The sequence below is a fragment of the Falco biarmicus genome, chromosome 8 (assembly GCF_023638135.1).
Source record: "Falco biarmicus isolate bFalBia1 chromosome 8, bFalBia1.pri, whole genome shotgun sequence".
Taxonomy (NCBI): Eukaryota; Metazoa; Chordata; class Aves; order Falconiformes; family Falconidae; genus Falco; species Falco biarmicus.
Window position 1 is genome coordinate 14,690,461 of NC_079295.1, and position 22,749 is coordinate 14,713,209.

Here is a 22,749-nt window from a genome sequence, read left to right on the forward strand (position 1 = left end):
CACCTTTCCTGTCTTTTGTTGATCACATCCATTGGGATCTAATAACATCCATCTTGCTGTTTTATTCCTAAAAAACTGGATGTCTGGTGCAGGTCCCTTTACTTTGTTTTATGGCAAAACTGACTTTCAGGATTCAGACTATTTTCTCCCCCTTCACAAAAACGTCTTCTGCTGTGCTGCCCCACAAGATGAGTCACAGAAACTGTGGAAGGACAAAGCAGCAGACTGGTTCCATTTATTTCTCCAGGCGTGCTGGGTTGCTGTGGAGCACTATGAAGCTCATGTTCTCTTTTTCAATACATACATGGAGTCACCGAGGGAATGAGAAGACCCCTTCACCTCCAATGCCAGCAGCACACAGCCCATACTGTTCTCCACTGCTCAGCCATTCCTGGCTCAGAGAGGACCATCTCCCAGGTATTTCACAAAGCGGGTTATCTGAGATTTTGATGCGCTGCCACATCATATCAGCAGTGCTTGTGATGGAAAGGACTGGGAAAGTGGCATTACGCATGTAATCTATAAGGTGACTTCAGTAAATTGCACACTTAAAAAAGCGATACCATGGGACTGATGGTGTCTGCCAGGCTTCTGGTGCCTCCCCTTGATGCAGCCGCTTTCAGGGGGGTAGCCCTGGATAATCCTCAAGACGGGGCACAGCTCTTGCAGCCAGTTTTGGTTGACCCATCCATCTACCCTGTGGTCCATATTACTAGTATTTACAGTACCTGTTAAGCAAGCCTAACGTCCTTCAAAAGACATTTAATTAATCCAGAATGCAAAAACTAACTTCATTACAACCTCATCACTGGAGACGCGTCCACCCCGCTCTCTTTTGCCAGTCCGATTTCTCATAAAAAGCTCTTGACTCTGACAAGGGCTTTACCTTCCAAGCCTTTAGGTGGGCCAGTGCCTAGGCACCTTGCGGAAGGGCCTGTGCACGTCGTCTGACTTTTGGGGTTTGTGAAACTGGCCAGCCACAAGGATGGAGCTCGGGGCTTTTGAAGGGAAGCTGGCTTCAATCAGAAACAGCAAAGGAGACTGGGGGAAGAGGAAGAAAAGCCCCAAAGCCAAGCACAGCCAAGCTGAAGGAAAGAATGCTATGTGATTTCTTGCCACACCATTTGTAGCACAGCAGTGGTATGCAATTGCAACATGCAAGTTGCAGTGCAGCACAGAGAAGACTTTGGGCAAGTTGTGCTGGCCCACAACAGGCACCTGCAATAAAGACAGAGACGATTCCTTCACGTCTTGAAGGTGCTGAAGCACGTTTACCTTGCACCTACGTAACCCATATGTGAACTAAGGCCTGTTTTGTGCCGTGCTCACTGCTCTGGTGTGTGAACCAGGCTAAGCGGGTGTCGGCGCTCCAGCGGGCTATTTGAAGGATCGCGGCGGGGACGCTGCTAACCCAGGGGAGCGCAATGACAATCCTGGCGGTTACGGGGACACGGTGAGATCTGCCTGGATATTGCCCACGTCGCCGGCGCCACAGCGGCAGCGCCCAGCTGGTGGCCAGGCGATTGGGTGTCGCGCTGCTGAGCCCCCGGCCCCTCGCACCGTGCAGCCAGAGCTACGGGCGACCGGGGCGGGGGACCCGCTGCTCGCGCCCGGCCGTTCCGCGGGGCCAGGCCCCGGGAGCGGGGCGCCGCCATCCCGGCCGCGCTCCCCACGTGACGGGGGCAGCTCGCCAAGGCCCGGCGCTGCCGCAGGATGCCGAGGGGCGCTCTCCCGGCCCCCCGGCCACCGTCCCCCGCCCGCCTGACCGCCCGGGGCCCTGCGGGACCGGGGCCCCACGGCACGTGCGGCACCGCAGCGGCGGGGGCCGCGTGTTGCTTTAAGCGCCGCTCCCCCCCTCCCCGCGCAGGCTCGGCCAGTCCGGAGCGCGCTGCGCAGCCAATGGGCGCGCCGTATCTGCGCGAGCCGAGCGGCGGCGCGCCCAATGGGAGGGCGCGGGGGGCGGGGCGGGCGGCCGGGGCACTATTGTTGATGAGGCGCACGGAGGCTGCGGAGGCAGCGCGGGCAGCCCCGGGCCGGGGACGGCGGCCAGGGGGGGACGGGGCCGCCACCGGTGCTGCCGCCGCCGCCTGAGGCGTTGGATCCCCGCGAGGACCCGCCCGCGCCGCGCCTCCCCCGCCACCGACGGCCCTCCGCCAGCCCCGGCTCCCAACGGACAATGTCCCACCAGCGCGTGAGGCGCAGCGGCTCCCCGACCCCCGCCACCTCCCTCGGGGGAGGGGGCGCGGCGGCGGCGGCGGGCGGCGGCGCGGGAGCGAGCAGCCGCCTGCAGCCCATGCGGGCCACGGTGCCCTTCCAGCTCAAGCAGCAGCAGCAGCAGCAGCAACATGGCAGCCCCACGAGGAGCGGCGGCGGCGCGGGCGCCCTGGGCGGGGGGCTCCCACGCGCGGCGCCCGCCTCGCGCAGCGTCAGCCCCACGCGCGCGGCGCCCACCGGCAACGGCGCGCGCGGCGGCCCCGCCACGGCCACGCAGACGCCGGGGGGAGGGGGCAGCGCCGCCGCCGCCTCCTCCTCGCGGGGCAGCCCCACGCGTGCCGGCGGGGCGCGCGGCAGCCCCCCGCGCTCCCACCACCTGCCGCCGCCGCCGCCCCCGCCGCCGCCGGGCTGCGGACCCTCGCCCTGCTCCTCTCCGCTGCCGGAGGGCAGCGCCGCGGCGGCGGGCAGGGTCCGGCACCGGCGGCACTCGCCGGAGCAAGGCCGGAGCTCCCCGGAGAGGAAGAGCCCCAGCTCCCCCGTCTGCAAAGGTGAGCGCTCCCGGCGGCCCGCCCCGCCGCGCACCTGCCGCCAGCCCGGCCCTCACGGGGGCGCGGGGCAGCGGCGAAGGGCGCCCGCCGCCCGGGGGGCTGCGTGAGGCGGCGCGCCCAGCGCTCTGCGGGGCGGGGGGCGGCGGGGTGCCCGGCGCCGTGCCTCCGAGCGCGCCGTGCTGCGGCGGGGCCCGGGGCCGTGCCCGGGCTTGTGCCCCTCCGGTCCCGCCCCGGCTGGCAGCGGCGCGGCGGGCTCGCCGCCGTTGTTGCCGCCGGGCGGCTGCCTGGCCTTGGGAGGGGACGGGGCAGCCCGGCGGGCCGCCTGGGTGCTGCGGCGCCCGGTGTGCCGGGGAGACAGCCCGCGGTGGAGCTGCGCTCCGGGCGCACCGTACGGGCGAGCGCTGAGCTTGCTGTCGGAGGGCTGCTGCAAAGCCTGCGCGTCTTCTCGCCTTTCCGTGCATCTCCTGCCGGGCGCTGCGGGGTGTTCATCCGGTGGCCGCAAGCTTGCGATTGGAAAACTAGCTGGTGCTGTTGGCATTGCGCGTAGACGTAGGAAAAAAGTACTCACTCTCTCCCTTAGTAGTTACGTTCAGCACGAGCCCTGCAGAAGGATGTGTGAACTTGAGAGTGATGACGAGCTCACTCTGCAGTACAGTGCAGATAGAAAATAGTGCGGGAACGGCGTGCATTTTGTAGCAAACTGCTTTTTAATGTTCCTGAAGAATTGAAACGTACTTACTGAGAACGGTGAAATGTAAGCAATATGTAACATCTGGTTGAGGATAATAGATGCTTACATATGTAAGTCCTTTTTCTTCTTAGGGTAAAAGTTTACTCAGAAATGCATGAGTGAGGCTTTGTGTTAATATCCTCAAATCTGGAAAAATCTGTGACTTGAGATCCTGAAGCTTACGGTTACGTTTTTATGGAGTTGCACGTGGTAATCTAAAGAGTAAAGCTGACTAATATGCAGAAATCTAGGATCAACATGATTCCCTGTAACACTGCTCCTTCTCCTGATGTTGCTCCCTCATTCTAAAACAATGATTATAACCAGACTGCTGTGTCGGTTTTTGTTTTGTTGTTTGGTTGTCTTTGGGGTTTTTTTATTATCCTGGCTTTGAGGAACGGTGCCGCCAAATGAGACAGCCATAACCAATTGGTGCAGTACTGAAGGTAATGTCTGTGTGACTTAATTTTTATTTTCTTTGTGGGGTAGTGTTTTTTGGGTGTGGGTTTTTTGTTGGGTTTTTTTTTGTTTTTTTTTTTTTTTTTAATTCAGACATGCCCCTTCAAGATTACCATATGGTTGCTTGTCTGTAGTGTAAGAAAGCAGTGCCACAAAGGCGGTTAGGTTCTGAATTAGATTTTTCTGCTTTCTAGGTCAATGTGGTGGTTTTTTTAAGTTTTATTTTCCAAGGCTTTGGATTGAGGAATGTGCATATTCTTCATTTGAGAGTCCTGTTAGTCGGTCATCTGAAAGACTTTATACACATCACAAAATACTGTCTTTTTCCTGTGAACTTTATAGAAACTCTTGCCCAAGATGCAGACTCCTGGCCTGGAGAACGAGGAACAGGATGACTTAGCCTTGAGATCCAGGTTCAAAAGCTGTTTGTGTAGGCATGCATCAGACCACTTTAGATGGAGAAGTTGCACCGTCTTCTGATCATTGCACAGAAACTTGTTGAAACCATGCTAACTTCTTTACTGGATCTAAGAACTAGCATATAGAAAGAAACAAGTCATTTGATTACTGTTCTGTGTTAACTTCACTAGCGTTTTACAAGATGTGTGAAAACAGAAGAGTAGCGTCCATTTAATTGCTTCCGTGTGTTCACATTTCTGAACAGTACTTGTATTGGCCCAAAATTAAAAATTAAACCTGTTCTATATTGCTTAACTTTGTGTGGTGTAGTCCAGTGCTTGATAGAGACTGAGTTAACTTCAATTTTTTTCTTCAACTAAATGAGAAAACTTAGTGGTAGCTGAGAACATGGAAGTGGAGCTTCATTTTTGCTAATGAGGCTCTGGTTGTGAAGCCATGCAGGCCACTTCAGAGTATCAGTCAGAATCTATGACAGAATAACTTGGATTTTCCTATTTTTGGCTGATGATAGCTTTTGTTCATTACTACAGCTGCAGCCTTGGTTTTTTTTGTAGATTCAAGTGAACCTCAAGGTTAGACAAATGATAGCTTCTGATCTTTGATACTGGTTCAGTAAGTTGTATGCTTTAGACACAGCTTCATGTTTTTCAGATTTTCTTTTCTGGGAAGCAGTTGAATAGCTTTGAACATAATCTTCATGATCCTGCTATCCTGCTTAACATTTGAGAACCTCAAGTTGTGAATTTACAAATGTGACTTAATAGATTCTTTGGGTTTGTTTTTTTTGTTTGGGGTTTGGTGGTTTTTTTTGTGTACGTGTGTGGTTTTTTTGTTGTGTGGTATTTGTTTTTTTCATCCCAGTTTTCTGAAACGAATTGCAGCTAAGTCTTGGAAATGCTAACTGAATTTTCTGTGATGATGAGATAATTATGAACTGAAGAGTCTATGGCATAATTAATTTCTAAATTTCTGTGCTTTTCTTGCTGCTGCTCTCCTAAATATATGACTCAAGACCCTAGATCTTCCAGCTACCTAGTTTTCATCTTTTACTTTCCCCCTCTGCAGTCTCTAGCACTTGCTTCACAGACTTCAGCTTCTACTTGCCTGTTAATGGGCTCTCTCCTTCCCATCACTGTTGGTGGCCTCACTTCTACACTACGAGGTCTGTCCTGCAATCTCCAATTTTGGTTCAGTTTTCACATATGTCTCTTTACCTGTCTGCAAACCACCCCTGCTAGAGGACATTATTTTCACCTAGCAGTAGACTCAGATAGAGAAATGTGTATGCTTTGCCTTTATTGTTATTTTTATTATGGTTTATCTACTGAGCAAAGATCGAATGGGATCTTGTTGTTCGTGTTTTTATATAAAACATCTTCTCAGAAGGGTTCCATCTGTTCAGCTCCAAAAATACTATAATGCACCAGGCTGTGTAAACAAGAAGGTTGGGACTAGAGCCATAGCAGTTGTTTTCTGACCCTTTCAGGTGCCTTCAGATTGTCAAGAGATTTCTCTACTGGATGCTGAACTTTCGGGTATATTCCAGTCAACTTTATTGGACATTTAAACTCACTGTGAAAACTGAGGAAAAATTGATTTGTTTTATCTGGAACTACATTGCCCTTTAATTGGTTAGAATACTATATGGAAGAGTAATCTTAAAGCCTGCTTGTGTGAAAGGAAATGATGAATACTGTTGTAACAGTATATTGGAAAGTCTTGAAGAGTTCAGATGTGAACACCTCCTTGGGTTAGGGAGAAGGGATGGAACTCCATTACACTCTTAAATTTCACTGTAGAATTTATTTTAAGAATTTGGTGAGTGACACAATAATAGCTATGGACCTGTCAACATTAATTACCAAGGTTTTGCAGCAGTTATAAAAGGTACCGCTGCATGGTAAGAGAGTGCAGAAGGCTTTGTGTACCATTACGTGCCTGCATGGCTTACATAAGCTGTTTAACAAATGCTAGATGTAAAGAAAGTGAATTCATTATTGCAGCATCATAATTTAGGTTTCTTGTGGCCCACACTTCAGGGGAGTTTATTTGGATTAAAAATGTTTTCATTCACTAGGATGAAGTAAGTTGAGCGTCTTGGGCTTTCTGAGGTTGGTTTTGTAAAACAACATTAGTTCAGTCATTCTCCTACCAAGGGATTGCTTTGAATTACTAGAGGGAAAAAAAAATACAAGTAGTTCTTTTACATTTATGTAAAGACAATAGCCAAGATTGCCTTCCAAAAGGAATATACGCACTTCTGTAGTGTGTCTGTTCTTACTGCTGTCTGAATGTGTGGAATACTTTCAACGAAACACGAAAAGTAGGTGAAGCCCCTGCGATCAGTTGTGTGTGTTTGAGTTTTTGGGAAGAGACAAGTATGCATGGGGGAGATCCCATGAATGTCCTTTCTGAGGAAGAGGCTGACTAAAATGGAACAAAAAGGTCAGCTGTTATGCCTAGGTGCCAGAGAAGCTAGTTAGGTCTCGCTCTTTCTCACTGTTTTGGATGTTCTACCTGTATAAAAAGCTTCGGTTAGAACTCTTACCAGGGAATTTTGTGAGGTCAGTGGTGTTCTGTACTCTTCCAGCGGCGCTTTCTGTTGCTTCTTAGTTTTGTTTTGTTTTCTCTTCTCATGGTGTCTATTAGAAGATGTTTGTTGGGAGTTTTTATTTGCTTTTCTGAAAACTTTAATTTCGGATACATAGAAAGATATCACAGGACTGTAAAATCAATCTGCAAGTTACACTTCAGCAGCAATCCTTATTTTACAGTTCTAGCAGCAGTTCGGAACTTTTCCTGAAAAAGGAAAAGATGACTTTTCAAAGTGTTTTTTCTCTTCGGACTTTCTTATGTGTAAGACCTTCCGTGGTTTTTTCTTTCCTCCTTCCTTTTATATATAGGAATTTTTTCCTGTGAGGTATCAGATTCCAAGTTACGTGTTCTCTCTCACACTGTAATTTCCTTTTTCAGTTATAATTGTAGTTGTAGGACTTCTATGTTAAGACTCCCCACCACAAGCCACTGCTCTCTTTCCTACCTTTCGTTTAGCTGTTGGTAAGCATCTACGTTTGTACAATTTTGCTCTTCAGTCACGTTGTTAGACTGCCTTAGCTTAAATTGCCTTTGGAGGTGCCTGGCCTCACAGTTGCAATAATGTGTGTGATACTACTTTACCCGTAGCAATTTCAGTTGGTTGGTTGGACTGCAATGGCTTGTGAAGACGTGGTAACTTACTTGTTTTCCCACATTATGGACTTCTGGACTTGGTTGGTTTATATTATGTGTGTACTGTTTATGTTTCGTTCTATTATTTTACTTTGTTTGGTGCCAGATTGCAGAAAGACTTTGTTTCTAAATAGATTTAGACTAGTGGTGGATGGATAGGAGGGTTGATACTTATCACAAATATTGGTTTAAAGAGATAATCAGGCCAATTAAGACTAGATCTAATATTTAAGAAGCGTCTATTTGATGAAACAGCTCCATTGTTTTACATCAGCCACAGCTGTTGTAACTGTTATCTCTATGGAGGCAAATCTCTTGTTATGTAGGTCACATCAAGGAAAAATAGCAGCTGAACACTTGCTTCAAGTATTGTAGAGGAAAGTGCAATGAAAACATTGTGTATGTTCCCATTGAAATGTTTGGAAACTGTAACAGGAATTGTGTGGTAGACTTTGGTAATTTGTATTAAGACATGTTGTGAAGGTGGAAAAGTAAGTAAAACCATATCCAAACATCCTTGCGTCATCTAAATAAAAGTAATTTGAAAACAGAATTCTTTGAAGGAATTGTTAAATTGGAGGAAAATAGGAGTACTTATAGGCTTTGTGCCTTGAAATGAGCAGCTTCCCTTGAACTTAAATAGTAAACAAGCTCTTCAGTTTTCATTCTCTCTGTTTGCCCAGAAAATATTCTTTCCACTTTTTTTGTGGGGGATGGGAGAGGGCAAGAGTTTCTGCTGCTTCAGTTTTGAAGCCGTCTGCTACAGTGGCTTTGCAGATGATGTGACTGACTACATACACTTCCTGATTTTTTGTGTTTTTTTCCCCTGCATCCTTTCTGTTTCCCCTTGGTAAAAAGAGACACTTCTTCAAGAGGAAGACTAATAATTCAGAAGAAAAATAAGGAGAGTATGGCAGCTGTTTCTGAGACAAATGATGTGTTTGATACAACTTTGGAAGCAAGTGTAATTTTTAAGGAATGACACATTGCATTAGCATGCCGCATTCTCCCATGGTACAAACAAAAGGAATCGTTTTGAAATCTTCTGACATAAACAGACCCTTCAGTGTGCTGTATGGTGGTAGCAGTAATAGTCAGAGAATTTCTTTGTATGGGGGTCAGTCTTAGGTGCATGGTACTCCAAAATTGAACTTTGCTGCTACTCCCTGAGAGCAGATCAGCTGTGAGCTCAGTACTAAGATTTTTATCATTGTTGGTACTAGTAGAAATAATAAATCAGAAGAGGTTTCTGGACTGCTTTATGTGAATGTGGCTGATTATAATGCTGGTAATTATTTCCTTACAGTCTAAATATCTTCCACATTTTTAATGTGTACATTTCTAATGCAAAATTTACATGAGGCTCTTTAGTACAGAATGTCACTAGACTTACATTGAAAGACTGCTGTTCTGTCAGACTAAGATGTTGCCCACACCACTGACAACTCTACGTAATGGGTTTTATTAGTATTTATGTATTTTCAGTAGATTGGAATGGCTTAGAAATTGAATTCTGGACTACTGATGGCAGTGTTTTCTATTTTCTGACTAGCAGTCAGACACTAATCAGGCAGTACTTCTTTTGCTAATAAACTTAGGTACAATACAAATTGCTATGCTATTTATGCTTTTAGTGCAGAATTCATCCTAAGGCACAGTCAGGGAGGACACATGACTGAGTTTTTCCAGTGTCCTTGTTGTAAAACTTCCATCTGATCTCTCTGTCTCGTTTGCTGTCTTCTAGCGGTTTGTTTTTGGCCTTTGTATTCATTACAGGTAAGATTAATACAATTCTTTTAGGTATGATTCTGTGGGGAATAGATGAATTGATGGTGAGCTTAGATCATTGTGATCTCTGGATTTGCATTTTACATCTAGAAGAGCTAGTAACAAATAATGCGTGAGCGTATATGTATATCTAAACACTGGGTCTTTTCTGCTTGTCAGTCTCTTTAACAAACCTCAGCTACTATTTTGAGGAACCTTTCTTCACAGTGTTTACATTTATTAGCTTGCAGCATTGTCTTTTGCTGCCACTTAAAAGTATCGGTGACAGATGGCATCGGTGCAAATTTTTGGTTTTAACAATATTAATCTTCCTCTACTTGTTATATTTAACCTATTACAGTAAGGGTTCCTGTTAGTATCTAAATTCTTCTGAAAAGTGATACTAGTATAAAACACAGTGAGAATGAGGTGTTGCAGGAGGTGTAGCGTCAGGCAATTATGAATGTAGTTACCAAGTGGCATGTAAAGGGAGGAGATGTTTTGATTATGTTGTAAAATGTAAATCATTACCCTTTAGTGGACTTCTGGATCTGAGGGTTAAACATAACGCTTTATGAATCTGCTGTATATTGTATGCTGGGTGGTTAATAAAAGATGTCAGTTCATAGTGTCCCTTGAATTAAAGTAGGTGAAGGGTAAAGGGCTGGTGGGGTGAACTCTAAACTCAGCATTAAATTGAAGAAGTTCAGCACAGATTTTCTTTGTTAGCCTTTATGTATGAGGAAATATAGCTATTTTGATTTCTTCCAAGCCATCATCATATAAGAATCCAATGACTGTTGTACCTTTGAGGGAATAAACGGTAGTATGGGAGTACCAATGTGACATAAGAATGTGTTTAAGGAAACCATAAAAACACATTTCATTGCTTATCAAGACTGAGTAGAGCCTGCAAAAGGAAACCTAATTCCTGTATTAAAAGTATTTTGTTATTTACTTAATAACATAGTAGTTCTGATTTGATATGATTTCTTGTAGACAGTTAAAATAATTAAGTTCTGTCTTGCTTTCTTTCTAATCACATGTTCTTATTCTAGCTGACAAATCAAGACCACCTTCATCAAGCCCTTCCAGTATTATTCGCCGGACTTCCTCATTGGATACGCTTGCTGCTCCGTACCTTGCTGGACAGTGGCCTCGTGATAATCATGGACAAGCTGCTCCGTGTATGAGAGACAAAGCCACACAGGTAGGATAGATTTTTGTCTTCAGAGTATTTAAATGTGAAGACAGGATTTAGATGTAAGAAGCTTTTCCCTTGAAAATGTTCACTTTGGCTTTCTTGCTTGCAAGTTCCTATTCACTTTCAAATTGCAGGAATCTGATCTTTGCTATTACCTTGGCTATGCATGAATTATTTGCATTCTTTAAGAAAAGGCTGTGAACTGTCATATCTGTTAAGAATTCTACTCTCTTCTTGCCTCAGAAAGGCACTAGCGTATTGCACATCTGTTTTCTCATTGTTCTTAGTGTGCAGTACACTAGATTGCACTGGTGTTAAGTACTATTTAGTTTAAATTTATACAAGGGAACTTGGTGATTCCTTATGTGTCTGTCTTAAAACTGAATAAAAAGGCTTCTGCAGTGCCTGTATAAAAGTTATTGTAGCCTTTTCTATGATAGGCTGTTCATCTTCTGATTGTAAAAGACCTTTAATGTTTATCTGGGATCTATGCACCAAGTATAGAATTACATACATTGAAGAGCTGCCTCATTGAACCATGAATGATGTTGAAATTTAGCTCAACTGGAAAGTATTAAAGTACATGATTTGCCAATAAACTGCAACAACTTGACAATATTTCACAGGCTTTTAATGGCTCAGTCCTATGAGACCTGTAAGGATAGAACCAACAAATATTGAATGAAACTGGCATTACAAGAGTTACACACCTACCGTGACAGTTGTTTTATTGTTTCCCTTAAAGGTTGCTGTTGTTGTTACATGGTATCCTACTATATGCAGACGGGATTCAAGATGGATTTTTCCATAAAATATTGCAGTGTTTCATTTCTCCTTCTGTGGATGCAGTCTGGCAGTGGATTTCTCTAACTTGTGGGGTGAAAGAAACTGACAAACATACCAGATTTTAAATGGCTATTCCCAGAGCATGGTTTCAACAACAGGTCTCCACCAATTCCAAAGAACATAAGCAAAATGCAGTTGGAAGAGCAAGTGACAGCGTGTGGGATGTAGTTGATGAGTTTGAGCCTGCCTTAGGTTTGGTAACAATAACAAAAATGGGGCCAGGTTGGTTTCAGTGTGCTGTCTGCTCAAATGTGTAAGGTGTTGAACAGATGCTGTCTGCAGCATTGGTTGTTACTGTATGGCCTTCTCAAGATCTGCAATGTTTTGTAGAAAGGGCCGTAATTCGAAGAGCAGATAAGTAGAAAAAGGGAGGTGTTTTCTAGGGGAATATGCTGGTGTGGATAAGGTGGAAATGGAGGAAAGGAGAGCTGATGAACAAGCAAAATGGTTAGAAGATGGGGTGAGAGAGGTAAATCATAGTAAGAGGAGGAGGATGAAGGCAGGTGTATGATATACAATGAATTGCAGTTTATGCTTAGCTATTAAAAAGCATTAAACAGCAGAACTAAACCAGTGTGGGTGCCTTAGCTATTTTCATATTTGATTTATTAAGGTAATAATTTTTCAAAATAATTATATTTTTATACTGCTGCCAAAGTATTTGCTATATTCAGTTCATCTCTTTCAGTTTAGTTTCGGCTTAATCTGAGTCATGATTGGGCTTTTGTAATTTCTGTATTCTTCAGATAGATTAGATATCATCCTTTTTGGCTTACATTTTTCTTTTCTTTTTCTTCCAATTCTGACACATCTAGCTGCTGTGGTAGTGGGGCTTTCATATATAAGTGGGAACATATTTGCAAAGGTTAATGTGAAGACTGCAAAGGGCACTGGATATTTCTGCAGAGTAAGTATATTTAGTGGTGATTGATGGTAGTGTACTTACTGCTAGGGAAACAGAATGATCCGTTGTACTTCTTAATTTAAAATCTATCAAACCAGTAGAAAATTATGGCATGCAGCCATACATCTGTATGTCCAAAGCTGTGTTGATATGACACTGATGAGACACTGTAGATTTTAATCTTTCTGATGTGCTTGAGGGCAACCATTTGAGGTAGGGACAAGTTTAAAATGTGATTCGTGGAAGTTAAGTTTCTCAGGATAGTATAGACTCTCCATTTGTATTGTTTAGTGTTGAAAATGGGGTGTTTGGATGAAGTGTGACTCACAAGTTCTGGCTCCAGTGTGTAATGTCAGACTTATCACAAAGTCTGACATGAAATGGATGTATTCAGATTTCAGAAGTTTAGTGACGAGGAATTGAATCAAGATCTTAAGATGTAGAAGACTTTTCAAGTTGAGTAAGCAGGGTATCTTGATTCTGCAGGTTTATGACAGAGAGAGTAGCGTCATTCAGGAAGCAGACTGGGAGGAGACAGCAATCAGTGACACATTTTGGCTTGCAGGCCTTTACAGAGATGCCTGTAGGTCATAGCTGAGAACTGTGTAAGAGATCCCAGGTCATGCAGAGACTATGTATCACACTCCTACTTTGACTTATTATTTTGATGAAACCTGTCTGTAAAACCAGACTGAATTATGTACATGCAGAATGTTTGTTGCCTGATGAATAAGTGTATTATTGAGTGTCCTAGGGTCTGGCTGGAATTCGTATGTACAGATAATTTTATGAAGTGCTTCTAAAACAAGTGTTTGTAACCTTGTGTCTTTTTCCTTTTGAATTAAACCTTTTTGGCTTTGCCTGTCATAGTTTGAAATACAGCTGTGTCAAAATACAACTTAAAATGAGACAACTGCTTTGTAGTTTTTAATTCTTGAAGAATAATTGATGGCAACTGCAAAGTTTTTGCCTCTAAGACTTTTTTTTTTCTCTTAAGTGTTCTGCTATCTGTGATAAACTTAGCCTTAAACTCATTTCTCTTTGTAATTCTAGAACAGGCAGAAGGATGTTGTGAAGAGTAGCTGCTAATAAGGAAGTACTAGTACTTTAAGAACCGAGAGAAGTAAAGTCCCTTTTTGTCTATTGGTGGTTGGGCCTGTGTTTCTTGAAGATAAGTATTATAAACAAAATACAGAGAATGAGTAGGAGGAGACCTGCTAAAATAGTATTACATTTCTGCCTTGATGTAAAGGTTTCCTGTAATTTAATATCTTATACCTACTGTTGCTCTAAAAAGATTTCTAACTCTTTGTGTTGAGGATGAGCATAAAAATCAGTGTTTAATCCTTTTAAATTAATCTGATATTAATTTATGAAATAAGTCTTGAATATAAATCAAATGTGAAGACTAATTAGAGTGTTAATTAGGTGTTCTGGTAGGCAAGCACAATGGCTGTGCTGAGGTGAGAAGTTAGAATTAGTGGCTAAAACATTGTTCCAGGAGCTAGAGGATAGGATGAGATTCCAGATTGACATTTGAGAATTGGCTAGACAAACATTGGTACTTGGGAATGGGGGTTATCATTTAATCTATTTTACAATGAAGGTAAGCGAGTGCTTTTCTGGAAACATAGATTCTAATGGGTTCTAATTTTGCTATGAAAAAGGAATTTCAAAGCAATCCGACTAACTTCATTATTCAGATTTGTCCTTGTTAGTTTTTGATTTGGAATGATGATAGTGGAGGTTGCATTTATATGAAAGTTATATCTGTAACTGAAGCAGATGGGAGTTACAACCTGTATGTTCAGAGTTACACCTCCATTTTCCCTGCAAAATGAGATTAAATAACAGCACATTATTGAAGGCTCTGTGAGTTTCTGTCTTCTGAGTACAGATGGCCTGAGTAAGGTCAGCTTGTGGCTTGCAAGCTGTGGGTCTCAAACGTAAGAACTGTTGCACGCTGTAGATATGAAGGCTTTGAGGCAGTCACAGCTCCTGTCTGCAGGAGAGAGACATCAATGACTCCTAAGGATGAGTTAGCTACATCGCTGCTGCGTGCTGAGCACTGCATTGTGGCAACAACAAATTTAATGGAATTCACTGCCTCTGCGTGTAAGCTGCTTCCAGAAATCCTTTCCCTTGCTTCATTAGGTATGTTTCTTGTGACTGCTGAATGATGATGAATGTTTTTACTCTTCTTCTTAGATCCTTTACAGTTCGTTGCTTTTGAAGGCTGTTCTGGACCTGGTTAGGTGGGAATAAACTGTCCTTAAAGCATGCAGTATCATCACAGGCTTGCCTGTGCATTTTGTTACCTTGCATTAATACACTTTATTTCAATGATACTTTGGAATTCTCAAAACTTTTTCACCGCAGTATGCTTGCAGGTTTCTTTAATAAATGTTAATAACACTGTTGGTTTAGCGAAACTGGCTTAGTATTATCTGTGTTGCTTTCTGCTTGGCCTGAGACAACTGTGAAACTGAAGCCCGTTGAGGTGTTAATAAATAAATTACCTGATTTGCAATAGCTCTAGTGGTGCTTATATGCCTTACCTTCGTTTCTCTCATTCTTCTGAGCAAGAACATGGTTTTGAAGCTGTACCGGGGCAGGCTTTCACAATGTTTACACCAAGCTACCCTTGCTAATGTGTCAGAAATAACAAGGGCAGCATCTATCCAGGAAATAAAATACGCCATCAAATTCAGCACCATCATACTGGCTCTTCAGAGCCCTGTAGCAGCTTGTGGTACATCTGACTGTTAATACTGCCTTATGCTCAGTAATTTGGAAGGGAAACTAGCACATTCCTGTACTAGGGTAGGCCTGGAAGTTAGGGCTTGTGCTTTTTTTTTCTTAAATTACATAGTTTCACTCCACTTTTTCAGTTTTGAGTGAAAAAATCGTAATACTGTTCTCTGTTCTAATTTGTGTCAAAATATTCTGCCAGAAAGTAGGAATTACCTTTTTTTAATAATTCCTATAATCTTCTTGCTGCAGACAGAAAGTGCCTGGGCTGAAGAATATTTAGAAAAGAAGAGAAGCTCGCACAAACGTTCAGCATCATGGGGGAGCAATGATCAACTAAAAGAGGTCAGAAATGCTGTTATTTAGAGATACCTTTGGATTAAATTTTCTACTGGTATGCACTGTTACTGTGAGTTTTCAGGAAGGCATGAATGTTGTACTGCTTTTTTTTTTGCCGCTATACAGATTGTGAGTTTGGTAAAAAACCACCAAAACGTTAATTTGGTATTCTTTTTCGTTTAGTAATGCAAGACTATTAAAATTTTTAATCTGAGTATGTGGGAAAGTGTCAAATGCAGGTGACATTCTTTATTAAAAGAGGAAATACAGCAGTGACCAAACTACTTTCTAACTTTACGTACGTCAGGTTCTTTCATTAAACCTTCAGAGCTTCAGCTGAACTGGTAGCTAATATATTAGGTTTGCAAGAACTTGAGTCTGATTTAGTGCTGGCAATAATTATGAGCATTGTGGTAGTAAAGAATTTTAACTAAGTGATGGAATAATGAAACTATGTGTATCTGAATACATCTGGTGAAATCTAATGTGAATTTTTCCTTCATTAGATTGCAAAATTGCGTCAACAATTACAGAGAAGCAAACACAGCAGTAGGCATCATCGCGATAAAGAAAGACAGTCTCCATTTCATGGTAACCATGCAGCCATTAACCACAGTCAGGTAAGGGCATATTGGGTAGCTAATACTATTTTTAACTCCTTTCAAGGTTGTGATTTCTCTTAAAGGGAACTTGGAAGTATGACATACAGCTAAATATGTTGTAGCTAGGGGTGATTTCTATGAAATAGATTAATTTCATTTGACTTCCTTGAGTGTATGGGGTTCCAGAGCTTTTTATTACTTGACTGGGTTGGCTTTGAACTCCCACTTTCAAAGAATTTTAGATAATTAATCTTTCCTTAAAACAAGACTCATAAAGTGCATTCTGCAGACTGTACAAAAGGATGACAGACAAGTTTAATCTAAATTCATACATTATCTTTTTCATTACACGTTTGCATGTAGAATATGGCGTAGAGCAAACTGGTGGTATAAAGATACACTCAAAATTGTACTTTTTGCTGATCATGTTTTATGTCTTTACAATAGCAGTTGTCTAATTCTGTGATGGACTGATTTAGAGAGCTTACCTGACAAAAAACTATTCAGTGGGATTTTTACCTACTCTATTAAAAGTATACTCTTGATGGCTTCGATCAGCCTTTGTAAGATCATTTTTTTCCCCATCATTTATCATGTGTTGAGACTTAAGTAGTAATCACTTCACAAATTGTAATGTTTAGGCTACCGCATGTTCTGTGTGCAGTTTGTCTCAAGACTGGTAATGAGGTCAGGTTCACAGATAATAATTTTAACTTGATAGCAGGTTGAAAAAAATTACAGGCTTTTAGAGACGCATCCTTTTTCAAGTCTGTTTTGTCTTAGTAACTTTGACTAAACTTCCCTATTGGTTTTCTTAGTTTTTCAGAAGGGTTTTTTTTGCCCCTACTGATACCTTGTGAACCCATATTTGATACTCACACAAGTTTTTAACAGTTGCAAAAAGAACAAATCCCTCACAATTGTCATGCAGATCAGTGTAGTTGAAAGAAACTGTGGAACTGTCAGTGTTGTGAATTAGGGAAGTACTTCAGCTGTGAAGCTTCTCTGCAAATCTAATCATATTCCCAATTACTCCTGAAATGCAGTTAGCATTGTTCTATTAAATACCGTACACTTCTACCAGTTAATGAAAACTGTTTCCTTTCTGTTGTTCCATCCTTCTGGAAATAATTTAGGCCAGGGAGGGAAGCTGTTGTGACATCAGCATGTGTCCTGCTCTACAGGTACTTACTCATTCTGATAAAGGATGAAATAAAAAGTGGAAGGGAGAACCATACGTACAGTCCTGAGCAGTGGAGTGCATTTGTAGATGGAAGTCAGGTGTCTGAGTGAGTCTTTTATACTTCAAGACAGGAAATAAGAAAGTAGAACAGCACTGTGAATTTCTCCTGTACTGTTGCTCTTAACTCCTACTGTATACAAATCGGTAGCATCTTTTTGTCTCAGACCCTAACTTATCCCTGCTGTAGTTCATTTAATTAGAAGTCATGAATTTTCAGGACATAAGTGCTTCCTGAATTCAGTTTGAATTCTGTGCTACTGAAGTACTGTATTCAATCTCGAAAGAGAAGCTGTTTCATCCATCTCCTCTTCTGTATAGCAGAAGAACAGTTTGAATTTGAAACAGGCTGCCTAGTACAAATTCCTGCATTTTGATCTGCTTTACTGAAGTATGGGTGCACTGTAGTGTGCTGCTGATAGTGACTGCTGTAGCTCAGGACAAAACAGTCCAAAATGATGAAAGAAGAAAGGTAAATAAGAGGTTTTTGAGAAAGCCTATGAAAATTGGTGAGACATGTTTAAAAAAAAACAAACCAACAAAACAGGTCAAAATACTTGGTGCAGGTTATCCAAATTTGTAGAACTTGTTTGAAGATTTGTTCTGTACTTGTGGGCACTTGAGGCATTCCAAACAAACAAAAAAATGCAATGTACTGAGGAACTTTAGGTGTAGGCCTTTCAGTATGCTGGAGAATTACATGCAGTCTAACAGGTTTGGCTTGGTATTCTACAACCTGTAGGTTTCTGAATGCTAAGGTATTGTCGCTTTTATATTAGATAATCTTTGTGGGTTTGAATTGTGACAATGAACAGTGATGCTCCTACTCTGAAAAGTATCCCCCCAAAACTATGTGTATAATTTAAAAATCATAATTGCTTCATGCTCATGAAACTTTGTTGCTTGTATGGAGGCCTTTTGCGTTCTGCCAAATTTTAGATTACATGAATAAAATATTGCGCAACAGATAATTAGGTTTTGGGCTTGTGAAATGGACTATAAAATATAAACTGAGGCAAAGCAGCTTTTCCAGCATTGTGTTACAAAACAAACCATTGTTTTTCTTGGTAAATTTTGTGCCATCTGTGTCGAGCTACTTGCAAAGGGGGAAAGTTACAGAAGGCTTCAAAAAGAGTAAGTGAAGGTTTAGATTAATGGCATTTAGAGGCTGCTTTCTAAGTTGGAGTGAAAATCTGTAACTGTAGGCATCAAGGACAAAGTTCCTAGGCTTTTTCATTCCTTTAGGGAACTGCTAAACTAGAATTTCTGGCAGCAGCTCAGTTCCTTCAAGATTTGTGGGAAGGACTGTGTAGAAACACTTGCAGTTAGTGACGGGAGTATTTAGAAATTTTTTTTACATTCCCAACTTGAAGGAAAATTGCAGTTGTTGACTCTAGAGGGTCACACATGGATTTCTGAGCTCAAGTTGTTGGATTCCTGACAAGACAGAGAAAATGTGTTAGGAAATTGCCTTGGTAGTCCCTTCACAAGAGACCAGGTAAACTCTGTTTAACATTTTGGAAGTGGCTTACTTTTGTTGTTAAAACTAAAAGAAGCGATTCCACTGGATTTATTTCCTCTTTTCTTCCCTACTAATTAACACATAAGCTTTGCCACAATTCTTGGGCTTTACCCAATTTTTTACAGTGGTTATTACCACCTAAGCCTCCAACTGATTATTTAGTTGTGCTTCTTCTATGATTTTTGTTTGAAGAAAGAAATCCGCACTATCTCTGTGGAATAAGTTTGTTAGCTATTCTTTCTCTCTACTTGGAATCAGGAAATAGTTGGCGAGTAACTTGATCAAACCCTTGCTGCTAGCTACTTCCCCCCCCCACCCCCCAGAGCAACTGAGTGGTGTTTGTTTGCTTGTTTTTTCATTAGGCCGGGAATGTTCCATTCTACCTCTCTTTACAGGAAGAGGGGTTTGGAGAAAGGGCATGGTCTCCTCAGGTGATCTCAGGATGCTTCTGAGAAGGTTGCATTTTGAATTAATTGCATGGTACTGAATCTGTAAACAGGAGCCAAACCAGTGGAATCTTCCTTTGTTCTCGTTGTTAATGTAATGGAGAAACTAGAATGGAGACCAGAGCTGTAGTCAGATGGAAGAATAAATGGATAAGGTCTTTCAAAATACACCGGATTTTTAAAAAGTTAATCTTAGTTCTGAAGCAACTATGTATTAAAATTTGGGATTTTATTCTTTCTGTGGAAGTAGTCCTAAATTTTTTGTCAACCTTGTATTCTGGCTTAATATAGTTACTATGCTGGTCTTCATTTCAAACAGTGCAATCTTAAGTTTATGGAATAGGTAACAGCAGACGTTCATTATTATTGTATTATAATGAAATTAGAAGTGGTAAATCCAAAGGGAGTGAAATTGGGCTACAGCTGACTTCAGAAGGAACGCGAGTATGTTCTAAAGGCTTCAAAATTACTTTTAAATGTTTACTGTTAAATTTTCACTTTTAAAGTGATGTCAAGCTGGAGGCGGACCATATCAAGGGAGGCTTTGAGACTAGATTGTTGAAAGCTTTCTCTGCTAGAAATTGTTTTGCAACAAAATTCAGGATGTCCATGTCTTTGCTTAAGGCATCCATTGTAACAAATCCCTATAGTTTCATTTAAATCCTTGATATTGAGGTGTAGGTGTGTTCTGTTTCAAGGTTCACTTTTGGGTAGAAATCAGTAACTGTGTTTTTTAAGTAAATCTACATTGGTTTCTCACTGTTTCTGGTTCTTCAGGCTCCCATCCCAAAGAGTGCTCTTGTTCCTGTGATACCTATTACCAAATCAACAGGATCACGATTCCGAAACAGTGTAGAAGGACTGAATCAGGAGATTGAGATAATAATTAAGGAGACGGGAGACAAAGAGGAGCAGCTTGTTGTATGTATCTGCCACCATGACTGCATTCTATAATAATTTTTTTTGCCTTTGCCTTGAGGTTTCTTAAGTCATAAGCTTTATTTTCCACAGTTCTTGAATTAAATTTGTCTGGAGTTAACTCTGCTTTCTTTAACAAAGGTAGTTGAAAAGTCTTTTGGAAAGCAAAAAGAAGGAAAGAGTTAAAGCTTGAATCTGAACCTTTTCCTCTGTGATTACTGTGATACAAAATAAGAACTCTCAGTAAAACAGGGGAAAAGACAAAAGGTCTGTTCTCAGAGTTTTTGTAGTAGCTTTTTCTTTTGGCCCATGCTGAACTGTTCCTATCTCAGCTGAAGCATAACGTGCCCGTTTTTAACTTTCATTTTATTTGTAGTTATTTTTAGAGATAAATTTAATAATAAAGTATCAGGCCACGAAGATGATTAAGGGACTGGAACATCTTTCATATGAGATGAGGCTGAGAGCTGGGACTGTTCAGCCTTGAGAAGAGAAAGCCCAGGGGGGATGTTACCAATGTGTATAAATATCTGATGTGCAGGAATGAAGAGGAGGGAGCTGGGCTCTTCGCAGTAGTGCCCAGTGACAGGGCAAGAGGCAGTGGGCATAAATTAAAAAACATTAAATTCAATGTGAACACAAGAAAAAATTAAAAAAAAAAAAAAAGTGTGAGGGTGCTCAAAACGAGAGCAAGTTGCCCAGAGACGTTCCGGGGTCATAGTTTGTGGAGATACTAAAACCTGGCTGGACAGAGTCCTGGACAGACTGCTCTAGCTGACTCTTGTTTAGCAGGGGTGTTGGACTAGATGATCTCCAGGGGTCCCTTCCGCGCTCAGCCATTCTGTGAAGTCTTGAAAAATGTTCTTAGTTTCTGAACCTGACTTATTTTCTGTTGGAATCTTGTGTAACAAATAATTTTCGACTTCAGGCAGTTTTATGGAACCTGAAAAAACCCTCAGCATTTCTGGACTTAAAGAAATTCCTAGCTAGACAAGAGCGCCTATCTGATAGCTTTTATTTTTAACAGCCTCAAGATGTTCCAGATGGGCACCGTGCACCACCTCCGTTAGTTCAGCGTAGTAGTAGTACTCGCAGCATTGATACCCAAACACCTGGTGGAGCAGACAGGGGTAGTAACAACAGCAGCCGCTCCCAGTCAGTATCTCCAATCTCATTTCTTACCATCTCTAACGAAGGCAGTGAAGAAAGTCCGTGTTCTGCAGATGATCTTCTTGCCGATTCCAGAGATAAAGGTACCATGTAACTTTAAAACTTCAACAATGCTAAAATGTAAGCCACTGCTATGTGCATAAACACATAGTAAAAGAGGGGGTTTGTTTCCCACATCCATGAAGAGATATTAGAATGAAGTTTTTTCTTTTGTAAGTGATCTGTTTTTTTCCAAATTGCACCAGATACTGTGTGCACACATCTGCTGCTCTGTAACTGAAGCTGGATAGATGTGACTGAGGAATGTCCTTCCCAAACAACTTTGTCTTTAAATAATGGATTCATCAAGTACATTAAGCAAGCTGAAGAGCGAGAGTGTGCAGTGACAGGTGGAACAGCAAAGTAGGCTAGTTCTGTTGTTTGTGTCAGGTATTTTTTGTAATCTCAGGCAAAATGGGCAACCTTCCAGCATTATAAATGTGCCCATAAAAGTAAAACTGTTTGGGGCTTTTTAATCACTTTTTTTTTTTTTTTTTTTAACCAGAGGTCTTCTGAGATACACTAGGAGAGTTTTATAATTTAACATAAGCCTGTTGTGGTTTTTAAGGAATGTGGCTTTTGCCCATTTTGTTTGGCTAGATGGGACAGCACAGGACTGTATGTTCAGGTCTACAGTTGAAAACTGAAAGTTTCTAGGAAAGAACAGAGATTGCAGAGAAGTCTGAAAAAGTGATATGAGGAGAAATAGAAAGGAGGAAAGGGACTGAGATAAGAAAGCTTATTTGCAGATGAAGACTTGGAGGCAAATTAAAATGTTTCTTAGTTTTATAATGTTGGTAACAAAGTGGGTTTCAATTTGGGGGCATTTAAAGATAGTTATTGGGGTTTTTTTATAGTGTGACACATTTAAGTAATGAAATAATCTTTTCCTACAGAGAATGGGAATAATTCCCCTTTGCCAAAATATGCTACCTCACCAAAACCCAACAACAGCTATATGTTCAAGCGTGAACCTCCAGAGGGCTGTGAAAAGGTGAAAGTCTTTGAGGAGAGCTTGTAAGTTTGTTTGTTTTTTTTTTCCTACATAAGAAATAATATTCAATATTCAGACTTACCCACTGGTTTATTGATTTTTTTCATTATTATTATTTTTTTGTCAGATCAAAACTATTAATCCAGTTACTAAAACCATGCTAACAGCCTGATCTCTCTTATTTTGTGTGACATATACTGGATATATGCATGTACTTTATTGCTGGAATTTTGTGTTAAGATAAAAATTTTGAGACTTGGATTTTTTTCAAACCAGCATAACTTGAGAGGACTCTCTCTGACCTGGCAGGTAGTGTGGGAGGAACTCCATCAGGTACAGAGAGATGTAATAATTAGCTGATGCTCCTGCATTACAGCTTCTATGTCACAGCTTGATGGGTGCATCCAG

At 41.9% G+C, this 22,749-nt stretch overlaps 1 protein-coding gene across 7 annotated transcripts in view; it reads left to right on the plus strand.

Annotated features, from left to right (window-relative positions):
• The first annotated feature begins 1,980 nt into the window (after positions 1–1,980).
• Positions 1,981–22,749, plus strand: part of FAM117B (family with sequence similarity 117 member B) — a 45,567-nt gene continuing 24,798 nt past the window's right edge. For all 7 annotated transcript variants that reach the window (XR_008823583.1, XR_008823587.1, XR_008823586.1 and 4 more), the window contains exons 1-7: positions 1,981–2,762; positions 10,425–10,576; positions 15,324–15,416; positions 15,917–16,030; positions 19,998–20,141; positions 21,166–21,391; positions 22,244–22,364. Coding sequence is in view for 2 of the 7 variants with exons in the window: in XM_056349652.1 (XP_056205627.1) it covers positions 2,177–2,762; positions 10,425–10,576; positions 15,324–15,416; positions 15,917–16,030; positions 19,998–20,141; positions 21,166–21,391; positions 22,244–22,364 (1,436 nt within the window). In the remaining 5 variants the exon portion in view is untranslated. The remainder of the gene's footprint in view (positions 2,763–10,424; positions 10,577–15,323; positions 15,417–15,916; positions 16,031–19,997; positions 20,142–21,165; positions 21,392–22,243; positions 22,365–22,749) is intronic.